This window comes from Patiria miniata, unplaced genomic scaffold (genome assembly GCF_015706575.1).
Source record: "Patiria miniata isolate m_02_andy unplaced genomic scaffold, ASM1570657v1 HiC_scaffold_15, whole genome shotgun sequence".
Classification (NCBI taxonomy): domain Eukaryota; kingdom Metazoa; phylum Echinodermata; class Asteroidea; order Valvatida; family Asterinidae; genus Patiria; species Patiria miniata.
In genome coordinates this window covers 4,914,468-4,934,206 of record NW_024037053.1, presented here as the reverse complement: position 1 = coordinate 4,934,206, position 19,739 = coordinate 4,914,468, and the positions used below count along the sequence as shown (strand labels likewise).

Below are 19,739 nucleotides of genomic sequence, written 5' to 3'. Positions count from 1 at the left end.
CGTGTTTGCTCATTCTTTCTATGTCCTTTTTTCAACAAAACTTGTATTCTAGGTTCCAAACCTGAGAGGTCAGATCTGTTTACTTTATGACTGTTTCTGACTGCCACAATACATATTGCTAGAAAGACATAGAAGGGACAGGTAATGTATAAAATAAAAACGAACCGTTCTTGAAAATACAAGTTTACAATATATACAAATCAGAGTTCATGTTACTGTTTGGCCAATGAGAGTGTACAAGGCTAGATTTAGGAATTAAGGTAGGACAACTTAACATGAAGGTTATGACTTTGTACACACCGCGCCTGTAGCTGCCGTTCCTATCCCGAGCCTTGGCAAATCCCGGCCTGAGTAGTGAGAGGAAACTTGACGACGAATATCAGCTGCCGGCTGACTCCTAAAGGGGAAGGAAACAAAAACTATTAGGAGAGTGGGAATAGGAGAGTGCTTCTTTGATAATAAGATAAAGACCCTAACCCAAGATATTAGCAGAGTTGGGAAGTCTCCAATAAAATGCAAGTCTCATAATTAAATTAGGCCTAATTATTATTCTAAATCCATTCAAAAAAAGAGATACATGTAGCCACAAATCTGCCAGGCTGGGAAATTCAAATAGGCCTAGTTGATAAAATGTGCATTGACAAGTGTTGTCAAGATGACGTCATCGCAAGGCATGTGACGAATTATTCTAAGCATTTTGAACAACCTTAACTGTATCAAGTACTCTAAAAAATGACTGCAAAAGGACAAACATAACATAAACATTTGTAAAATTAAATGCGAAAAAGCCCTATGTTCTGTTTGCAAACAGACATACAGCTCTAGTTTTATTTCATTTTATTTTATTTTATTTTTATTTTATGTTACTTTATTTTATTAATTTTATTTTATTTTATTTATTTGTTTATTTATTTATTTATCTAAAAATTAATGTGGCCTGACGTTGCGAACTTAGCAAGTTCTTCTTCAGAGGCTAAAACAGAAATGACCCTACTTTTTTTCATTTATTTATTTATTTACACTTATTGTAATTTTTAATTGTATTTTTAATTATATTTTGCATAACTGCTTAATTTTATAAATATTTTATTTAATGAATTTTATCCTAAATGTATTAATCACTGTTAATCCAATTAGTTTGGAGAGCCCCTCGACAGAAACTTGTTTCTTTTGGGTAATCCTGCGGGAGCTTTTTGGGTGTTGTTTTCTGTTATGTTTTCTGTTATGTTTACTACTCAGTGTTATTTGTACATGAAATTGTTTTGTCAGTGATTCACTGTTTGTAATATCCCGGAAAATGAAATAAATAAATAAATAAATGAAATAAAATCACTTTGTGAAAAGTAGCAATACCAATAGGCAGGGCTAAACCTTAAGTAAGCGGGTTGAGTTTTATGTATTTATGGGAAAGAATGTCGCAACCTGACGCCACTTTAGCAGTTGTGTACAAAGTCTATTTGGAGAGTCAAGAACATTTCTATTTCTAAGACTTATTTCCTTACAAAATTGGAAATGTTTCTCAGTCATTGTCACTTTTTGACAGTCCCAGCATGCCCAGATTCATGTCTTATCATCATGTTAACAATGACTGACCTTCATTGGCATGATATATGAATAAAAAAGTGGCGTCCGGTTGCAACATTCTTTTCTGTTTAGGTTCAGTTTTGCAGCAATCGACGGGTGAAATTTTTTTTTGACATGTCTGACTTGGCTTCCGGGTTTGAGTAATTTAACACAATATAACCAATAACTACGAACCAAAACCACATTTGATTACCACAGTTGGCTTAATAATCCTCATATCACGTACGTAAGGAACAATTTCAAGAAAAACTGACTGATTTAATACTTACTTATTCAATTTTTGGGCAAACGCCCGCTGTGCTCTCCCACCGGAGGCCGCCATTTTGTTTTGAACCGAATAATATGACAAATCCAGGCGATTCAAAATCGAGTAATCGATTAATGACTAATGTGAACAAACTAGACTTTGCTCAAGGCGTATTATACATGTACAGTATTGAAACGCTTAGGTGAGCGCATGAAAAGGAACAAAGCTGATTGGTTGCAATCAAAAGCTAGATGTGGCAGCCCGTTAATAATTATGTTTGTGGCCGATGAAACTGCAACATCATGCGGATCTAATCATTGAAAGATCACGAAAAAGAATCATCCTTTTTTACTCTGGGCCGACTAGCGCCCTCTATCGCGTATTGACAGCCAGTCCAAAATTTGACGAGTGTTGGGAGTTATTAAAGTGCGCCCTCAATTAAATAAAGATTTAGTTTTGTGGCCCCACAAACTCCCCTCCCCGTTGCTATTTAAAATTGTAGTTTGCAAATACACGCGTGCGTCCGACAGTCTTTTGTTTTGTACTTTGCGGCCATTCAGAACATCATCGAGCTCACGATGTATCGTTCGTGTACCTGTTTTCGAGGCATCAAGTTTTCGAGGTTTGACCTTGTAGCGACGCACATGCGCAGATTCGTACCACGCAACCAGTTGATTTGTTGTGTGTGCGGTACGTGTTCCACCGCCAGCCCAAAAATTGGGAAACCGAAGGCTATGTCGATATTTTTCTCTTGGTTGAAATAAATCCTTACAAATCCCTCGAAAACCGGTACATCGAGGATATGCATGTCAAACAACAAAATGAATGCAGAATTTCAGCCATAAACACTTAACAAAAATCTCAATGTTACTCTTCTTTCTTTTTTTAACCATGTACGTTTCTTTATTGTATTAAAATCATATCACCTGGATTTAGTATATTCAGCTGCACAGCATACACTAATTATTAAAGAAAAAACTCAGAAAACCAATGTTATCTTGTCTGTATTCACACCATTAGTTAATCGATATCTTAATAAAAACATGCAAAAGTCCATTGCATCAGTCGTTAATATTAACTCCCTAGCGATGCCACTGAAAATTGACGAACACGCGTAGATTTATGATTTTTCCTTTCCTGACAGTTTACATGCATTTCTAATCTTTACACCAAAATATCCTTCCTTTCTATATATTACGATTCAATTAATGTTAGTACCACTTGCACTCCACACGAACGCAAAACATGTGGTTATTGATTATATCATTGATAATTTGACACAACTCAAGAATACATTACTACTAAATATCCACTCCATTATCGAAGGTCTTATACAAATACAACTTCTAGTATCTATAAGATAATTACTTCTGTTCTTTAATATGCTTTTCCTAGCAACATCCACGTTTTGAGTATAATCATGATTAGGGTTTTCACAGATAACCATAGCATAGATAATTATGTCGGCATATTTTGAGAGTCAAAGAATCGTCACATCATTTAAAGGTGAGTGAACGACTCCAACTTTTCCAGTTAGCTTTCCTCAAAAAAATGTGTACGCCAAGGATTTTGGATCGGGCGAGCAGAAAATCATGACCCTTTACGTAGGCATTTATTGGCGTCACGGTTTAATAGCATCCAATCACAGCGCACTCATCGTGCGTGCGTATGGGCTCCGGGCACAAGTACCCCCTCACTCGGTAAGAAGGGGAGAGTTTGAGGAGACCGCTGGGAGAGACAATATAACGCATTGCTTACAACGCCTGACGCTCACGCGAAGACGCTATGGATTTTATGCACATTCAGAATACAAGAAGACGTGCGCACTTGGCGCCATGCGCGTGCGAACCACTACCAGTACCAGTACGCAAGAGCGATGTGTCCCGTCCACGGCCGGGCTCTCATAAAGTGGTCAAAAACGCCCTCTCGTTTGTGCACGGAGCCCATAAACTGTTACTTGAGAACGCTATAAAATCAGCCTGTACCCAGCGTCTCAGTTAATATTGTGAGGTGGTAAGCCTGGCCTAACTAGCAAATAGCAAGCGGACGTATAACCAGTGAGTTTAAATGTTGATGGAGGTATTTCAGCCGAGTTATATGACTCGGCCAATCATGTATGTGTCACTTCAGCTAAGTTGAATGAAGATAATGAGTAAAGTAGCCATAGTTCCCAGCAAGTAGAAGATCATGAACAAACGGTCGACCACCTGCGCAACCTGCTTCCATTCCCCACGGATAAAGTCAGAATGATCCAACCCATCGTAATGCTCCCGTACAACGCGCATGTGATCCATCATCCTGCGCAGAATGTCTATCTGCTGACGGCAGCACGCCCTCTCGGGGCCGTCTCTATGCAGGTTCCTATTGGTGTTTTGCATGGCCTGTAATGGCGACTCGTCACCAGGTGATTGGTGATTCTGATGCAGTGGTGTCGTCATGTCCATTATAGATGTTTCGCTTTCCTGCATTCTCATGAAGATTTTATGGTCTTTGCTCAGTCCTTTGTTTCTCTGGCTTCGTCTTGGCTGCAGCCGCAATATGGGAGCGAGTTTGTTGAGAAAGATTCGCCTCATCCAGACTGGAACAGGTCGACAAGTCGGACCTCGATGGTGAAGATTTAAGACGATGACTGTCAGCATAATGGAGATAGAGACCAGAAGCATTGTAGCTGCGTAGTACTGACCTAGAGGATGATTAATCAATACAAACAAAATAACGAATGTTTCATCAAATTAAAAAAACAAAAACATCAAACTTGAAAAGAACAAACTATCCAACAACAAACAGAACTTGGATGGAAACCGTCCTCTGTACAACTGATACTTCAGTTTACAATATTAAGCCATACGCCAAGAAGAAGTTATTTGGCGGTGCAGCGTATTATGTGCGAAAAAGTAGGGACAGAAAAAAATGTCAATACGTCCACTAGGTCTGACGTGTCACCTATAGTACGGCATATTAAGAGGTCAAAAAGATTTTTCTTCAGTTAAGACGAACGAATTTCAATTCACCTGAAATCGACCAGGGTAACTTAATCCACCTCAGGTATTTTATTTTATTATAATCTCAATTCCAGTTGCCTTCACCAGCCATATCTCATTGACGTAAAGCGATATTTAACAGACATGCTAAATGAGAAAGTAAGAGGTGTTCTGGCAAAGATCTGAATAGGTAGAAATGGAAAATCTGTTGTTTAACAGTTTATATCAAACCCAAACACCTAAATGTGTTCTTTCACCAAACAAAATTGAAAAAAAAAATGCTTAGTGCGCTTTAAACCAGGATAGTCGCTGACATAATGATATCTATTGCAAATCATCTACCGACGGCATTATGTCTCGCTGCATGTAATCTAGCCATAGGCAATATTATAGCCCACTATGGTTGCACCTTTGACGCGTATAATCATTTTTCACATCAACCAGATCCCAAACATAATTCATAATCCAACGCAGACACGCTTCGGGAACATAATTCCATAATTAGTCATGTCATCTTAATGAGGAATACTGGAGATGATTTAATTAAGGCGGAATGAGCGCTCGGCGAGGACGGATCAGGAATACACGACTGTTTGGACTGAGCGGAAACACGTTTAGCTTTGGGCGGGAAGTTCGTCTCATACCACGGCCGAAGTAATACCGCGTGTTGCGCGCGGGAATCCTAATTCATTACCAGCGCAGCCTGGGATTAACGAAGTCAATGCGCAGAGCAGTCAAGCTATATAATTGGTGACCATCGAAAACACAAGCAGCTTGTGTGTTTAAGGTTTAAACACCTTTGATGAGTTTTAAGTTCTTCACTTCTAAGGTAACTGTCACCTGGCCTATGCACGACGCACATTATTGAACTATGATCAACTTGTTCAGCACCAACTTGTCTGTATTTAAAAACTGTTTAAACACTGGTAGGTTTTTTGTCTCGCAACTTTTTGTACCCTCCAACACGGTTAAGCGAATTTTCTTCACTGTTTTGTCTCAAGGATAAAGCTTGGTTTATTTGTGTTAAAATTGACGAAATTACCTTCACAATGTCTTTGCCTCCTCATCATTAATTAAGAAATTAAGGTACAAATATTTTCAATGCACAAGAAGCAGCCTTAACAACAGATTCTTAAGATCAAGACAAAACATAATCACAGACGCCATAACTAATCTTTGAATAAAGCATGCGCAGTAAGACGCGTTCATCATGACGCGGTATGCGTGTGAATATCTGGGCGTGGCTTGGCAAAGTGACCGAACGAGCGTAAAATGTGCTTCCTCAAGGTCAACTCAAACCAGTTATATCCATGATTCCCCATACAAAAATCATTCAACTGTTGGACATTAATATTCTTTTAGCCCCAAACCAAGGGTTAATGAAAAAAACCCTCACCAGATTGAATTACAGAAAGTCTAACTATATTTTTGAAAGTAATAAAATGTAATCTCAATAATCCTGAACCGTACGCAATTCTTAATAGGGCTATTTCATAATAAATTACATACGATCTTCGCAACTGCCACTAGTGATTAATAAGACTGATTTTCAAGCGCTGTCATTTTAATTCAGCCCAGTTTCTCTAAGATGTGAAATGGGCCCATGGCTGAAACAAAAATAGCAAAGCGTCTTCGGATATGGGTTACACAAATATTGCTTACAGAGAAATCCATTTCATTAACGTGTTTAGACTTATACCCTTTGGTGACTTGTAATTCATTCTTGCCTGTTCATAATACCTGTCCATCCCACTGAGCCGCTGTACACTGTATGTACTTCATAATCACACTGAAGGGCAAAACAGCATTATAATCGATCATGGTACCAAGTCACGTAGGCCTACATGTACTTCATGACGGGAAGTGCACGACCCATGTATATAAAATTAATCGGCATTGGCACTATTTTATTTCTTTAAAGCGGAAATTAAATAATCGATTCCAAAAGGTAACCTCCGCTGTTTGTAACATGGAAGTTGTTAAAGTGACCAAAGACTGCCGGTGCATTACTCGTCGCGATGTCCAATCAACGAATTCTCATAATTCCTTTGAATTTTTAGTACGTTTTAAATTAATTGGTAAGCTTAATTGAATTTCTGATTTCCAAGCTAAATATTTAGACAACCTGGCGTGGTGATTTCAATAATTGATTTCAGACGTTAAATATTTGAGATTTCAATGGGGAGTGATGAAGGAATGAACCTACCAATGACAGGTACGTGGCTAGACGGGGGCATTGACTCGGCAATGAGGAGGAGAAATACAGTCAGAGATAGCAGAACAGTTATACCAAGGCTGACCTGAAGATGCAACAACAAAAATGTAAAATTAATTAATCAATGTCTTAGCAATTAACGACAGAGAATGGTACCTATCAGTGTTATCAGAATCTTATGCTCTAGATATTCACTAGGCCACTAGGTTGATCTGAAGGTATTTTTGAAAAGTAACTGTTTAGGGCGCCTATTTTATTCAGGAAAAACGAATTCAGAAAATGTTTCAAAAGGAAAAGCAACCTTTTCTCCCGAGTCAGCTGGTAGGACGAACCCCAGGATAGTGATTCCAGCGACGAGAACACACGGCAGGACGAGATTGAAGACATAGTACATCGATCGACGCTTAAAATGCATGGTGTAGACGATGTCGGTGTAGGGTATACCAGGCGCGTCTGGGTAGTAATTCACGTCTTGTCTCACGTCTAGGCCTTTCATGTCCCATTCACCATCACTCATGAAGACCGAGGTATCACCTTTAAAAAAAACCCATAAAAGCAAATATTGTTTTTGAGTGCCGTGGACTGACGGTGTGGTACGTCGAACTTAAAAGGTGTATTTCTGAGTTCAGCCTGTTGAATTGCGAAAATAGCCTGTAATGTCCATGGGCAAGATATTTTACCTTAACTTATAGGAGTACAGCAATGGATGCCTACTTGTCAAGGGAAATAAGATGTCGGCCTGCAGCTGTTAACAAAATTATTTGTGTACAATGTGGCAAAAGTCTACGAATTAAACTTCTCACACTTTGTATTGTGTAAGTCAGTTTGATTTTTTTCAATTTATGGTTGACCACCGTTTCTAACTAATCATTGTATTAACGGATTATAGGTCGTATGTATTTTATTGGTGCCAGGAAGCTAATCTTACCTGTGCCAGTCAGATTGACTTCCGTCCCGTCATACTGCCAAGGACCAAACTTAAGCTCACAACTTTGCTTATCGAAGGGAAATTGAGTGACATCGATGTTACAATGAGACTTCAAGATGACAGGAGAAGCCCAGTTGATGAGACCGTTATTATAGATGATGCATATTTTCTTGGTCAGGTAGGGAACGTAGTTATCGGCAGCGCTGGAAAGAAAAAAATTGATTTAGACAAGATTGGTTGTTAAGTTTCGCTGACAGCAGCAATACCAAACAGCCCCGTAGCAGCAGCGACAAGAACTGCAAAACAGCTGAAATTCCTAATTACATCAGAAGACTTTGTGAGATTAGCGCTATAGCAGCGGGCAGAGATATAGCTGCAGCAAAAAATACCGACCAAGTCAACATATAAAAGGGGGGAGGCAGAATAACATTGACAGACTTGTCAATTGCAGCTGAACCACAAACAACAGCAAACGAATAATCGTCCAGTATGCATCTGCATTATGGCATTATAAGCTTCATCAACATTAGAAACAACAGCAGCATGCATTAAAGGCAGCAGCAGCAGCAGCAGCAGTGCAGCACATTAAGTCTGGCAACACTGTGACATTCTAAGCCAAAGCATCAGAATTTCACAGCACCAGCAACAGCACCAGCAACGGCAGTAAAAAAAATGTTTTATGTCAGCTTAATCAAATTATATCTACAATAATAAGCTATTGAAGATTTACCTTTAAGCAATCATACTCGAAATTCTCTCATTTTCAATCACAACAATTTCACTAGGATCGGATCCTTCATCACGTGATCATTGAGTAGATTGATGACCTAGTTAATTAAAATACCCATCAGATCATATGTCTTGCCTACGTTCATGCATTGCTAACGATCGAACGAAGAAGTTGATTTTACTTTGAAGGTCATGTGCACTTTGATAATAATGGAATCAACCCGTGATGACAGAATGGCCTACTGCCGCCACGAAGACTGATTCATCTTCAGCAGTGAGTTTCACCCTAGGCCTTCCTGAGGCAAATTATACACGGTGCTGCTAGTTCGCTAACCACAGAAAATATTTGCCCAATTGCAAAACGAAAGTCACTGGTCCAAATGCATGCGATGTATTATGTTTATGATTTGTTCTTAGCCTGCTTTGCTTAGCGCATACAGCACTTTCCGCTTAGCATGTTTCTGTAATACTCACCAGTTATACAGCGTAATATCAGGCATCCAAAGCAGATCCGAAGCGACTTTCAGTTTGGTAACATTTCCCCATTCCTCGGGATCCCACTGAATGAATTCATCCTTCCACACCTTTCAAAACAGAATGAATGATTGCACTGATAAACGCTTTATAAAACAAACAAATTAAACCCTTATAATGTCGAATGATTTATTGTTATTGCTTTGAGTTTATTTTCATATCAATGCAAATCTGTGACGAAGTATGGATGAGACTCCAAATGGTTGCATTTCAAAATAAATATTATCTGTTGAGTGAAATATAACTGCATAAATGAACGTGAGCGCATTATATCAAAACATGTCAAAAAGGTAATACGACGTACGTAAATCAAATACAATATATTTCTATGCATTTCGGTAAATATAGTTAAAAGAACGAACATATTGATTGTTTATTAATTGTGCAATTAAACACAAGAACTCACATATGTCAACCACATGTTGGTAGTCAGCGTCTGTTGTCTTTCGTCCTATCAGATAGAAAAATGAATTAATTTTTGACAAATGTTATCCTTAAATAAACAAGCCTACGCCTCCTCCCCATGAATTTACTCCAAACTATAAATTTTAAGCTAAAACAACCTTCATAATTCGTTTAATGAATCGTACCAATATTTTTTTTTCAAGTTTGGGCTTTTAACAAATTAAAATCTACCAAATAAAGTCAACACAGATTGATTTGTGCACATATTTATATATGTCAATATTTCTCTCCCCCCCCCCTCAAAATCACAATTTGGTGCTTTTTCTTTGGAAGAATTTATGAATTGTATACACACCATATCAAGAACCTGTGCGACGTACAGCAGCATCTGCACGTTGGTAACCGTGTGAACATTGAGAACTGGACGAACATTGCGATTATACCCCTCATCATCGAAAAACTTCTTGAAAAGTTTCTTACTGTAAACTGACCCAGTTGTTCCATAGCAACCTGAAGAGAAAAAGATAGGAGAAAACGAGGAAATTACATACTTTCCCTGATAATAAGAAACCTCATTAATACTAACTAGATTACGTCAGTCGCAGACTCATGCATCTTTATCAGACGATGATGAATTGTGTTGACGTCAGCGATACAGACTGAAAGTGATTTCTCATTCATGTCAAAAACAACCTCATCGATTCTGACTAGACATAAGATAGAGTCCATTCGCGTATCGTGAGACCTATAGAATCAAACCAATCTACTCATGAAAAGCAAAGAGATATCATTTCAGGAATCCGGCTTCTCTGAGTTAATCGCACCTGAAAAAGAACGCTAAAATAACAGCCTGGAATGTTGTCAGGCAGATTGAAATACGCCCTAAGGCAGTGATTTTTCTCATTTTGCAATGGTCATCGTCCATGAACGCCTACTTCGGGTCAAAAGGCTTCGTTGTTATTACGAAAAGCAAAGTGCTTACACGAAAAGCAACGTAACATACACCAATATCATTTCTACTTGTACAACTAAAGAATAATCATTACAAGGCTCAACAAATGACATTTTCAAACACTATAATACGAAAAAGGACGTTTATTTATAAAACGAGAAGATTTGTAGGCGGTAAGTCTGTGATGAAATGACATCTTTGGTCACGTTCTGAAGACCCGTATTAGGTCACCAAGGACCTACGCCTACAATTTTAAAAGTGATGAAACATGGTCTCTCTCTACTTGGCCAGCCATGATTGGAATGACAGTCCAAACAAGTCGACTATCAGATGGTCGTATTGTAGCCTAGGGATAGAGGTAGATCCTACTGACACGATTTCATCCATGACATGTCTTAAGTCCTATCAAAAATAACAAACCATTTAAGGCGCAGATGCCAAGTGAATTTTTGACGAAGTAGGTTTCGTTTAGTTCAGGGATCAATTTTAAAGGCCTGAGTTTAGACATATTGGAATGGTTTCATTTTTTGCAGAATTCCAGACCATCGAGATTTATGCCCTTGCGCCACTCTGACCAGGACTGCCCCGCAAATTCACCTAGAAATCACATCGGAAGTATATTTGCATCATTAATTCGGAAGCCGATAAGTCCGCATTTCAACTGCCAGGATTTGTATATACATGTAGTTTTTTTTCTGAAAGGTGTGCATACAGGTTACATTTTGTTGTCTGAAAAAAAACTAGACAAATATATTAGAGATAGTTCATAAGCATCGTCTTCAACACAATAACGATTTCGGCAGTCCATTTTCCATTACATAAACCCCAAAGCATACTTCCCAAATTAATATGTATGAAGACTGATAGTCCAGGGTGACGACTTAAAACTCCCCTGGGACCAAGTCCGAGCATCGTCCGAGAATCCGGAATTTAATTGCGAGCGTGTACAACACCTGAGGTGCGTATTGTGCCTCCCTGTGTAGATTATAATGCGATACATTCACTTACTGCGTTCACACACGAAATAGCTACTTCCGAGATCGATACCAAACTGAAGCAATACTTTGTATTTACTAGGACCGTACAAATTGAATTCTTACAACTTTCATTATCTTTAGGCTACTTTTTTAAAGCCTACACCGACACACATACACCATGAGGCTGTTTTATAAATTTATCCGCCAAATATACGAGAAAAGAACGCTTGTGTCTTCGAGCTACCAAATGCCAAAAAAATCGAAACAAGTTGACGAGGCTAGAATCGGAGCCTTGTCTGTGCCGCCGTTACGTGAGGTGATATCATTGTGGGTAGGTAGACGAGGTGTGTCAAGGTTTGGATCGGGCAAATATTGCAGGTGATGCCTCGTGGTGCAATTTACATGGATTCGTCTAAGGCGATTAAAATACCAAAGCCAGAATGTTGAAGGAATATAACAAATTATACTTCAAAGTTGTTCAGCCTGCACCTAAAAATAACCTCTGTCAACATGAGGATATCAGCCTTATGGACGAACCAATTGAGAAATTGGCTTCGTTCGCTTAAAGAGTACCAATGAAGTGGCGTTCATATAGTTTAAAAAGAGCATCAAATTTGCACCATTGTGATAAGATATGAATAGCGGCGTTAATCATGACGACACGAGGCAAGTCAATGTTTTCATTTCGCAGGCAATGTTATTAGATAAGTGACGATTGCCGCAGTCACAAATCGAATTCACCTTAAGAAAAGCAGGTGTCGTCGTGCTGCACAAAATGACTGTAAAGATCGATCTAGATAACTAACTATATTAAATTCCCTAATGGTCATATTGATCATTACAGCAAATTCTACTAGTAGATAATGAAAAATAAAATTTCGACATAATTCCAAGTTAGCTACTTCAAAGATAAGGTAAATGACGCCTATTGTTCTTAACAAAATACAAGTTGATTCAAAGATAAGTATAAATGTTGACAACTAGAACGCTTTAGACTATTAATAAACAAAAAAAGAAACATTTTTTCAGACAGGTACGTGTCAACGAGAGTCGGTTAGAAATATCCATTTTACCTATTGTCTTAATTACATAGTAATTTACGAACACTATTCTATTTTCAGATCAAAACATTTTCAGATTTACATCTTTTTAATTTATTTTCAGACTTCAGTGATCACTTACCTCAAAGGACACAATGTTTAACTCAATCTATTAAAAAAGAGCCACCAACAGTGTTATGCTTTAATAATATTTACATATATTTCAGAAGATTTATGAAGGAGCTGTCAACTACAACTTCATTTTGCCTAATTGAATTTTCCCATTACCAGATTCACTCAGCAGAAAACTCACTATGTGCCCGAAACACCCCGAAGCAATTCACACCAATACATCTTGTCAATAAAGGTTAGCAGTAGAAATGATTGATTCCTTACGCATCCATGCAAAACGAACACGATTACTGCAATCCATTGGCCAAATTGAATGACTTACAACATTTCATGTCATGTTGAATTCCCCTAAATCTGCCGTAGATAATTGGACATTAATGTCTGGATTTTTAATATTTTAGTATTTTGAATGAAATAATCGTCACGTTGTGGACATATTTTGTCAATAGAATCGGCTTGAAAAAGAAATAGAAGCTGTCAACAACTATCCCCATAACCAATGCACATAATATTTTTACTGTTAGAATTACTAAAAATAAAAATTACGAAAAACGCATTCGCAAAAACATAGTGGAAGCTATAATCATGAGTGAACGCAGACATTCTTGTATTTATTAAGTTGATCACCACAATGATTCCTCTTAGTGTACTCTTTTCGATTTTGATCTTTTTGCTTCATTGCTTGAGTAGTTAGCCCAATAATCACGTGTAGCCATAGGCCTAGGCCTATATATCATTAAGAACGAACTCGAAGCAAATGGGCTCGGTTACTCCTTCAAGTGTTTTCGTGCATTTCAAGTACACTCTTGTCTTAGTCATCCAATACCTGGAAAACTCAGGCCATTTCAGATGCGTTTGACCAAGATTTTAAGACTGGACTTCCGTAATGGAAAAAATGTGAAGTCAGCAAAAAGTTCCGATAATAAAATCGCTCTATTTTTTTTTTTATCCTGAAATGGTAAATTGCAAAGAAACAATCAAAACAATCGTGAAGACTACATTATGGCTACAACGAAATCTTACAAACAAATGCGTAAATTTGGGTTTTCTTTAAGCATAAATGGAAAAAAAGGAATAAAAACCAAAACATTACCTGTAAATTGAAGGTAGATAAATGCAGAAATCACCACAGCAACATTCGTCAACAGTTTCTCCATTTCGATAAACCCGTAGCAAGTAATTCGTTTTTCACACCAAAACCGACCTCTAATCAAATTGAAGCTCCTTCACCCGGCCACAATTTGTCCGATGAGACGCGTTTTACATTATTCAACAGCGGCGAAGATTGTGATCCACTTTCCAAAACATCCATCTATTAGAGCTCCGCTTTTAAAGTAAACCATGAAGATATCAGATTTTGGTATACAACTATACCACTTTGATCCTTAGTGTCACCGCACTATGGTAAGACGTACGGAAATCTGGTCTTGCGTTTAAAGTTCTTTGGATGATGCTTAACTGAAGACTCGTCATTAGCGCACTAAGGCAGCTTACCCAAGGTTCATTTCCACCGATGTCCGCTCATTCACATAGATGAGGCAAACTCTATGCGAAGGCGCGGCGCAAGCATCAAGCTTTCAGCTGCATGACCGATTTTGCCTCCAGTCCGACGGCTGTTCCTAGTCGTTTCTTTAACGAGGCAGGTTGGAATCGTTCAAGTTAAATCATCCCAGTCCATTAATTAAAATGAAAATAGTTGGGGAAAAAACATTTGTCATCCGAAGTATAACGATTAAAGGGAATATACAACATTTGCAAACATCGAAAAATAAAACTACCAAGTTTTTGCGAAATACCTTAATAGGATGTTGGTAAATGACAGTCTAAAGCATCCTGTAAAATTATGGCACCTGGTATACTGTCATTTTCAAGAAAAGTGGTATTTTTGTATCAATTTCCAACGCTGATCGGCCGATCAGCGTTGGAAACAACTGGCTTTTTTTTCAAATACTGGCCCCAATTGACCATTGCACTTGTTTGCAATCGATTACAAACCTATGAACGGGTACGAGCCAGCTAGACTGGTTCCCTGACCTTACAATTCCCCAATATATGTAAACTGCTCTGTTTCTTCTTATATGGAGTCAGGGGACCAGACTACAGGAAAATGATCGTTTTTCTTGGTTTTTATAGCATTTTCGAACCCAAACCTCCAAAAAGTCAGTGTAACTATATTTGCTTTATATTTCCAACCCCCCAATTCCATCCATTTCTGAAAATTACAGCAAAAGCAAATGATGTATATTCCCTTTAAGTAAAATCTGACAGAGGAATCATTGTAAACACATTTTGGCCTGTACAACAACGACAAAATGACTTTTAAAGGGCAATGTTCGTATGGAAACTAAGTCTTGTTTCTGGGAAATTCGGTAAAGGTCACCATAAACACTGACAATCTGGGAGTAATCACAAGAGTGTATTTATGTGGAATTACTCATGCAGCTCAAACAGCGTCATTTAAGACAGCAAAGAGATATGCAGGATTCTATGGCGTCATCAATTGGTTCACTGCCGGCAGCTATGGTGCGTGATGTATAACGCATTTCATAAATGGCGCCAAAACTCCCTACCGCATTCAATTTACAAAATAATACAATAACTCAAATTGCTGACGTGCTTTCTTTCTTTTTTCTTTGTAGTTGTAAGAAATTGAGATCCATGTAATTGTGGATGATGAATTTTGCAAAATGTTTATGAGCATCGTTCGTATATAATTTTGTTTCGACAACTAACGTAACGAATCTGACTATTTTTGACGAGTTAAGCCGATGTCAAGCGCTAAGTGGGTCAGGAAGATGACATAATGACGGATGTAGGCTGGCTGCCTGGCTCCACTAATTAAACGGTCGTGTTGCTTCCAGGCAAAAAAATAACCCCCGTTAAATGATCTACCTAAATCATGTATAAACTGCACTTAAAATAGGTCTGGGTTATGTCAAAAAGTGAAGAGGGTTTTATTTAACCCACGACACGAACCACGACGTCGGTACATGAATGTTCCACGAGAATTTAATTTCAGGTATCAGGACTTGGTATGAACACATTCACGCATGAGGGGAATGCAAAATTTCTCAATTTTGGTGCGTATAGGCTAATTGTAACCAAGTCAAATAAGCATAGTTATTATGGTCTATGCAGGAATCACAGGTGAACAGGTTTGTGTATCACTCACACAAACAAATAAGTTTATTTAAAAAGTCAAAATGAAGTGGGTTGATCAAACATAATTCTGGTTTTGTTAATTATGAACATCATCACGAAATACGCTTAAGGCAGCTGCATCACATCGTGTTGTTGACTCATAATAGAAGCCCCGCAATGCACAGAACGGAAACTAGTCCAATACATTCATGACGATGTGTATTCGAGACACATTAGCAATTCCAATTGCTGCCAAACCTTCTGTTTTGAACCAGATCAAATGTCTACTTCACTTCGTCTTTCCTGAGAGTCGATGACTACTCAAAGCAGTCCTCCAAAGAACAGCGAAACGGAGCTTCAGGCCAGCTACCAAGTAGAACTACCTGCAGTAATCGTAAATGATTAAAATCGCAATGCACGCGGTGCCTTAATGCAAGCAGTTGCAGAACACCTTTAAAAGTACACTACTGTTTGACTGTAAGAATGATATATTTCGGCAAGACTTTTCTGCTGGTTAAGTTTTCAATGTCCAAATCTGACCAAAGCATTGTACCTATAGCAGCAGCTCGATTGTCATCTTCTGTTCGGCCTTTTTTCCTCTGCAAAAATTTGTCCTGAAAATCATTCGCGGATCATGGCAACCTGCACGACTAATTTTGGCATGTTTATAGGCCTTCTTTTTTTTTTAAATCAAAATATGTCAAGATAAAAACTATTCTTCAATCTACCATGTGTCAACATTTTACAGCAAATCGAAATCTTTGGTAGGGAAACTGAACTCTTTACAGACGAGAATTTATTTAAGAATAAAAATTGTAGTGGGTCTATGAATCTTGACAATACAAGACCTTTACCAAGACAATTCACTAATTTGGAGAACGACGAAACAAATCGATTTCACAGCATCTCCCTTCAATGAGATGTGTCATTTTGATGTCACGTTCGCACGAAAAAGAGAAAGGTAATCAATGGTTCTTTAGAAAGTGTCGGCACAAATTAGAGGAAAAGACGGCCGAGTTGGACACGCACACCTGCCGAGTGGCTAGGAGCAGATTGGATTGAAACCTTGGCTCAGAACTGTATAAGAAACCTCGGCTGAAAACTAGGCTAGAAACAGGCCGCCAATCCCTGTCATCTAAAGAAAGACTAAAACAACCTCATGAACTCGACATGGAGGCAGAATGTGTAAACTAATGAGAAAAGGCCTACTGCAAACATGACGAGGGTGAAATGCACAAGAAAAAAATCGGAGTGGCACTTTCCTATAATTGATTCTACGGCAGACTTCTGCTGCACGTCCCTTTTTCTGAAAGGCTGTTGTAACAATAATTGAATGCAAATAACCAACGTAGGCCTTTACCTTTTACATCTGTGAGGGCTGGAAACTGCAGGGGAAATTACTCGGCAACGCAATGATTTACGGATGTGAGATTAGGCCTAAACATGTTCGCTTCGAGGCCAAATTCTGGTAAAACGGAAAGTGCTTTCCATTTTCCCTCCACCGAGATTCTTTGATTCTGTGACAGCAGCGTGGAAAGAAGTAGCAACAGCAACACCGAACCAGCAAAAGCGCAACATTAACAGCAGCAACTTATAAACCGCGCGTCATTATTGGAGGTAGGCGCGCATTACGGTAACCCTATTGGTCGACGGAGCGTCGAGTGCGCGTCTATACGTGCACGCGAGCGTGGTACCACCTGTCAATGTTTTCTAGGCATTGGCTTGTGTTAATGTCACGAGGTTCTTCAGCAACACAACTTCACTTTTTGGCGCAATGATAAATAATGCATTGCATGTAATTCTTCCATGCACCTGCGGGTGCACTTCACAGCTGCGTGCACGTGTCCAGACTCATGGGCCGAGTTTTTAATTGAACTTTACATTATTAATATTATACACCATAATTATGAACCACCAAAAACTCCTATCTTTCCCTTTTAATTGCAGCTTATGCCTAATTTAGGCAGATGTTCATCAGCCAGTAACTATTTCATTAGTAGGCCTACTACGCTATGAGGACTACTGCTGTCTGCTTGTAACCAAAAACGGCACTTCAATCTCAGAAGGGTTTGAGGTCGAGCTATATAGGGTGACCTTCTGAAGGAAGAATTCTCAGACTACAATCCTTGACTACTATACTTTCACGAACCTCATTTCGTTAATTTGTGTACTTTGACCAATGATTGAACACACTTTTCAAATACATGTTGTGTACGTGTTGAAGGATTTAGTTGGAATCGGATATCAGGCAAAGTAATTGAAAAAAAACTGCGGTAAGATTGTGATTTTTTGATAATCATAAAACTATGAGTTTGCCTGATTAAATGGGTGAATTTGTTTGAAGGAATTAGTCGTAACATTTTCAAATGGACATAGGTTCTCTACGCCGTAAATTGGGCTGACGGATGTGACGTCATCGTCTACAATTTGAAATGACAACCAAATAGGCCAAAACCAAACGAAATTTAATTGTAAATGGAAATAATTTACACGAAATGGAAATTAGGAGCTACGATGACCTTCAAAAAAGTAGATAAAATTGCAAATACGACTTAAGATAGCACATCAGTTACTGAGTTTTCACATCACATAAATTCATTAGCGTGCACGCGGGACAAAAATAGCCGCTGGTTGACTCGGGCCTAAATGGCCACTTAATATGCAGCATCAGCGCGATGGTCAAACTCGACCCCGATAACGACTGTATTCCTGTTTCTTAATAGCCCCAGACAAGGCCGATATCGATTTATAATTCAAGATGAAATAGATATGGACCCCAGAGACCATCTCAGCTTGCATCTTAACGGGGAGGACCTGTCTAATGATGAGTTATGAATGATGATGTTGGTTAGTAACCCGGAGGAACTTTGAGGAGGAAACAGGTGGGAAGGGAGGGGTGTCATAAGGAAGATGGTATCGCTTTTATCATAGATATTGTCACTTCCTTTGAAAAGAAATATGGAAATAAGGAAATTTGACACTCGGTATAAAGTTCGGCAAAGCTTGAAAAGTGTAATTCAATGCGATGACATGAAACACAAGATTCAGCAAATGTTAAATAATGAAATGATCTTTTGGCTCGTTACTCGGCCTTTTTTTTTTTGGTGGGTATTTCATTTCATCCAAAGTACATTTTTGTACATTTTTTTTTTAGACAATTACATGTATATTGACCCTATTTGTTGTCATTAGGCCTAAGTAAGAAAGAATAACTTTCACTGACCCCCAACTCATTCCAAAGTACTCGCTATTTAGTACTTGCACCAAGGATTTATTGCCAGCATTTCTTCTTAAATCAAAGTAAGACGAGAGTCTCCTGCTTTGACATATGGTATTTGCACTGATTCTAATGGTTGTATGTAAAAGCTTATCTCGCCACGGAAAACCAAATCACAAAAGGCAAATCCTTGGACATAACTGAAATTTGATCATCACGGAATGTAAAAATTAGCATACATGAATTTCCCGAATAAACAGTCAAATGTTCTAGTATTTTTTTCAGGTAGAGTAGATAATTTGCAGCTATCAAAAAAGTAACTATTAATTCTTTCCACATCCAGGACTCTGATTTCGGGCACAATTCAAAACGTGACTTGGTAACTTTTCAATTGAAACCGAGATCCTATATAGAATACTGTTTTTCTCGGAATGTTGCGGTGGCTGGTTTTCGCCAATTGACAGTATTCCTAGAGCTAAAACTTCGTCAGATTATATAGTTGTTCAGCACCCGTCTTTATATTTTGAGCACTTGTGCTGCTTCAAACGACCAAAAAAATGCACAAATGAGCAATGATGTACTCAGCCTTTAATTCAGTGGAAAATATGCGCATTTGCATTAACATACCTACCAGTGAGAAATGACTAGTGTCCGAAC

The 19,739-nt window shown here is 38.4% G+C and overlaps 2 protein-coding genes across 5 annotated transcripts in view; both read right to left on the bottom strand.

Annotated features, from left to right (window-relative positions):
- The window catches only part of LOC119722538 (dedicator of cytokinesis protein 7-like), a 32,821-nt gene extending 30,852 nt beyond the window's left edge, over positions 1 to 1,969 (bottom strand). For all 4 annotated transcript variants that reach the window (XM_038192719.1, XM_038192718.1, XM_038192720.1 and 1 more), the window contains exons 1-2: positions 1,854 to 1,969; positions 301 to 397 (exon numbers count right to left, since the gene is read on the bottom strand). In XM_038192719.1, the coding sequence (XP_038048647.1) occupies positions 301 to 397; positions 1,854 to 1,906 (150 nt within the window). In that variant the 5' untranslated portion in view covers positions 1,907 to 1,969. The remainder of the gene's footprint in view (positions 1 to 300; positions 398 to 1,853) is intronic.
- A 765-nt stretch (positions 1,970 to 2,734) lies between these two features.
- On the bottom strand, positions 2,735 to 14,248 carry LOC119722537 (neuronal acetylcholine receptor subunit alpha-10-like). The gene is made up of 8 exons (XM_038192717.1): positions 13,818 to 14,248; positions 9,979 to 10,133; positions 9,625 to 9,669; positions 9,159 to 9,268; positions 7,956 to 8,158; positions 7,329 to 7,561; positions 7,019 to 7,112; positions 2,735 to 4,514 (listed from the first exon to the last, which is right to left on the bottom strand). The coding sequence occupies exons 1-8, from the start codon at positions 13,879 to 13,881 to the stop codon at positions 3,958 to 3,960; spliced, it is 1,461 nt and encodes a 486-aa protein (XP_038048645.1). The 5' UTR covers positions 13,882 to 14,248; the 3' UTR covers positions 2,735 to 3,957.
- Positions 14,249 to 19,739: the final 5,491 nt, after the last annotated feature.

Coding starts and splice junctions, on each gene's coding strand:
- LOC119722537 (XM_038192717.1), bottom strand. CDS start 13,881: ATGGAGAAACTGTTGACGAATGTTGCTGTGGTGATTTCTGCATTTATC. Junction 9,269..9,624: donor CCAACATGTGGTTGACATAT/GTGAGTTCTTGT, acceptor CTGTTTTGAAAG/GTGTGGAAGGATGAATTCAT. Junction 7,113..7,328: donor CAGCTGACTCGGGAGAAAAG/GTTGCTTTTCCT, acceptor TTGCATCTTCAG/GTCAGCCTTGGTATAACTGT.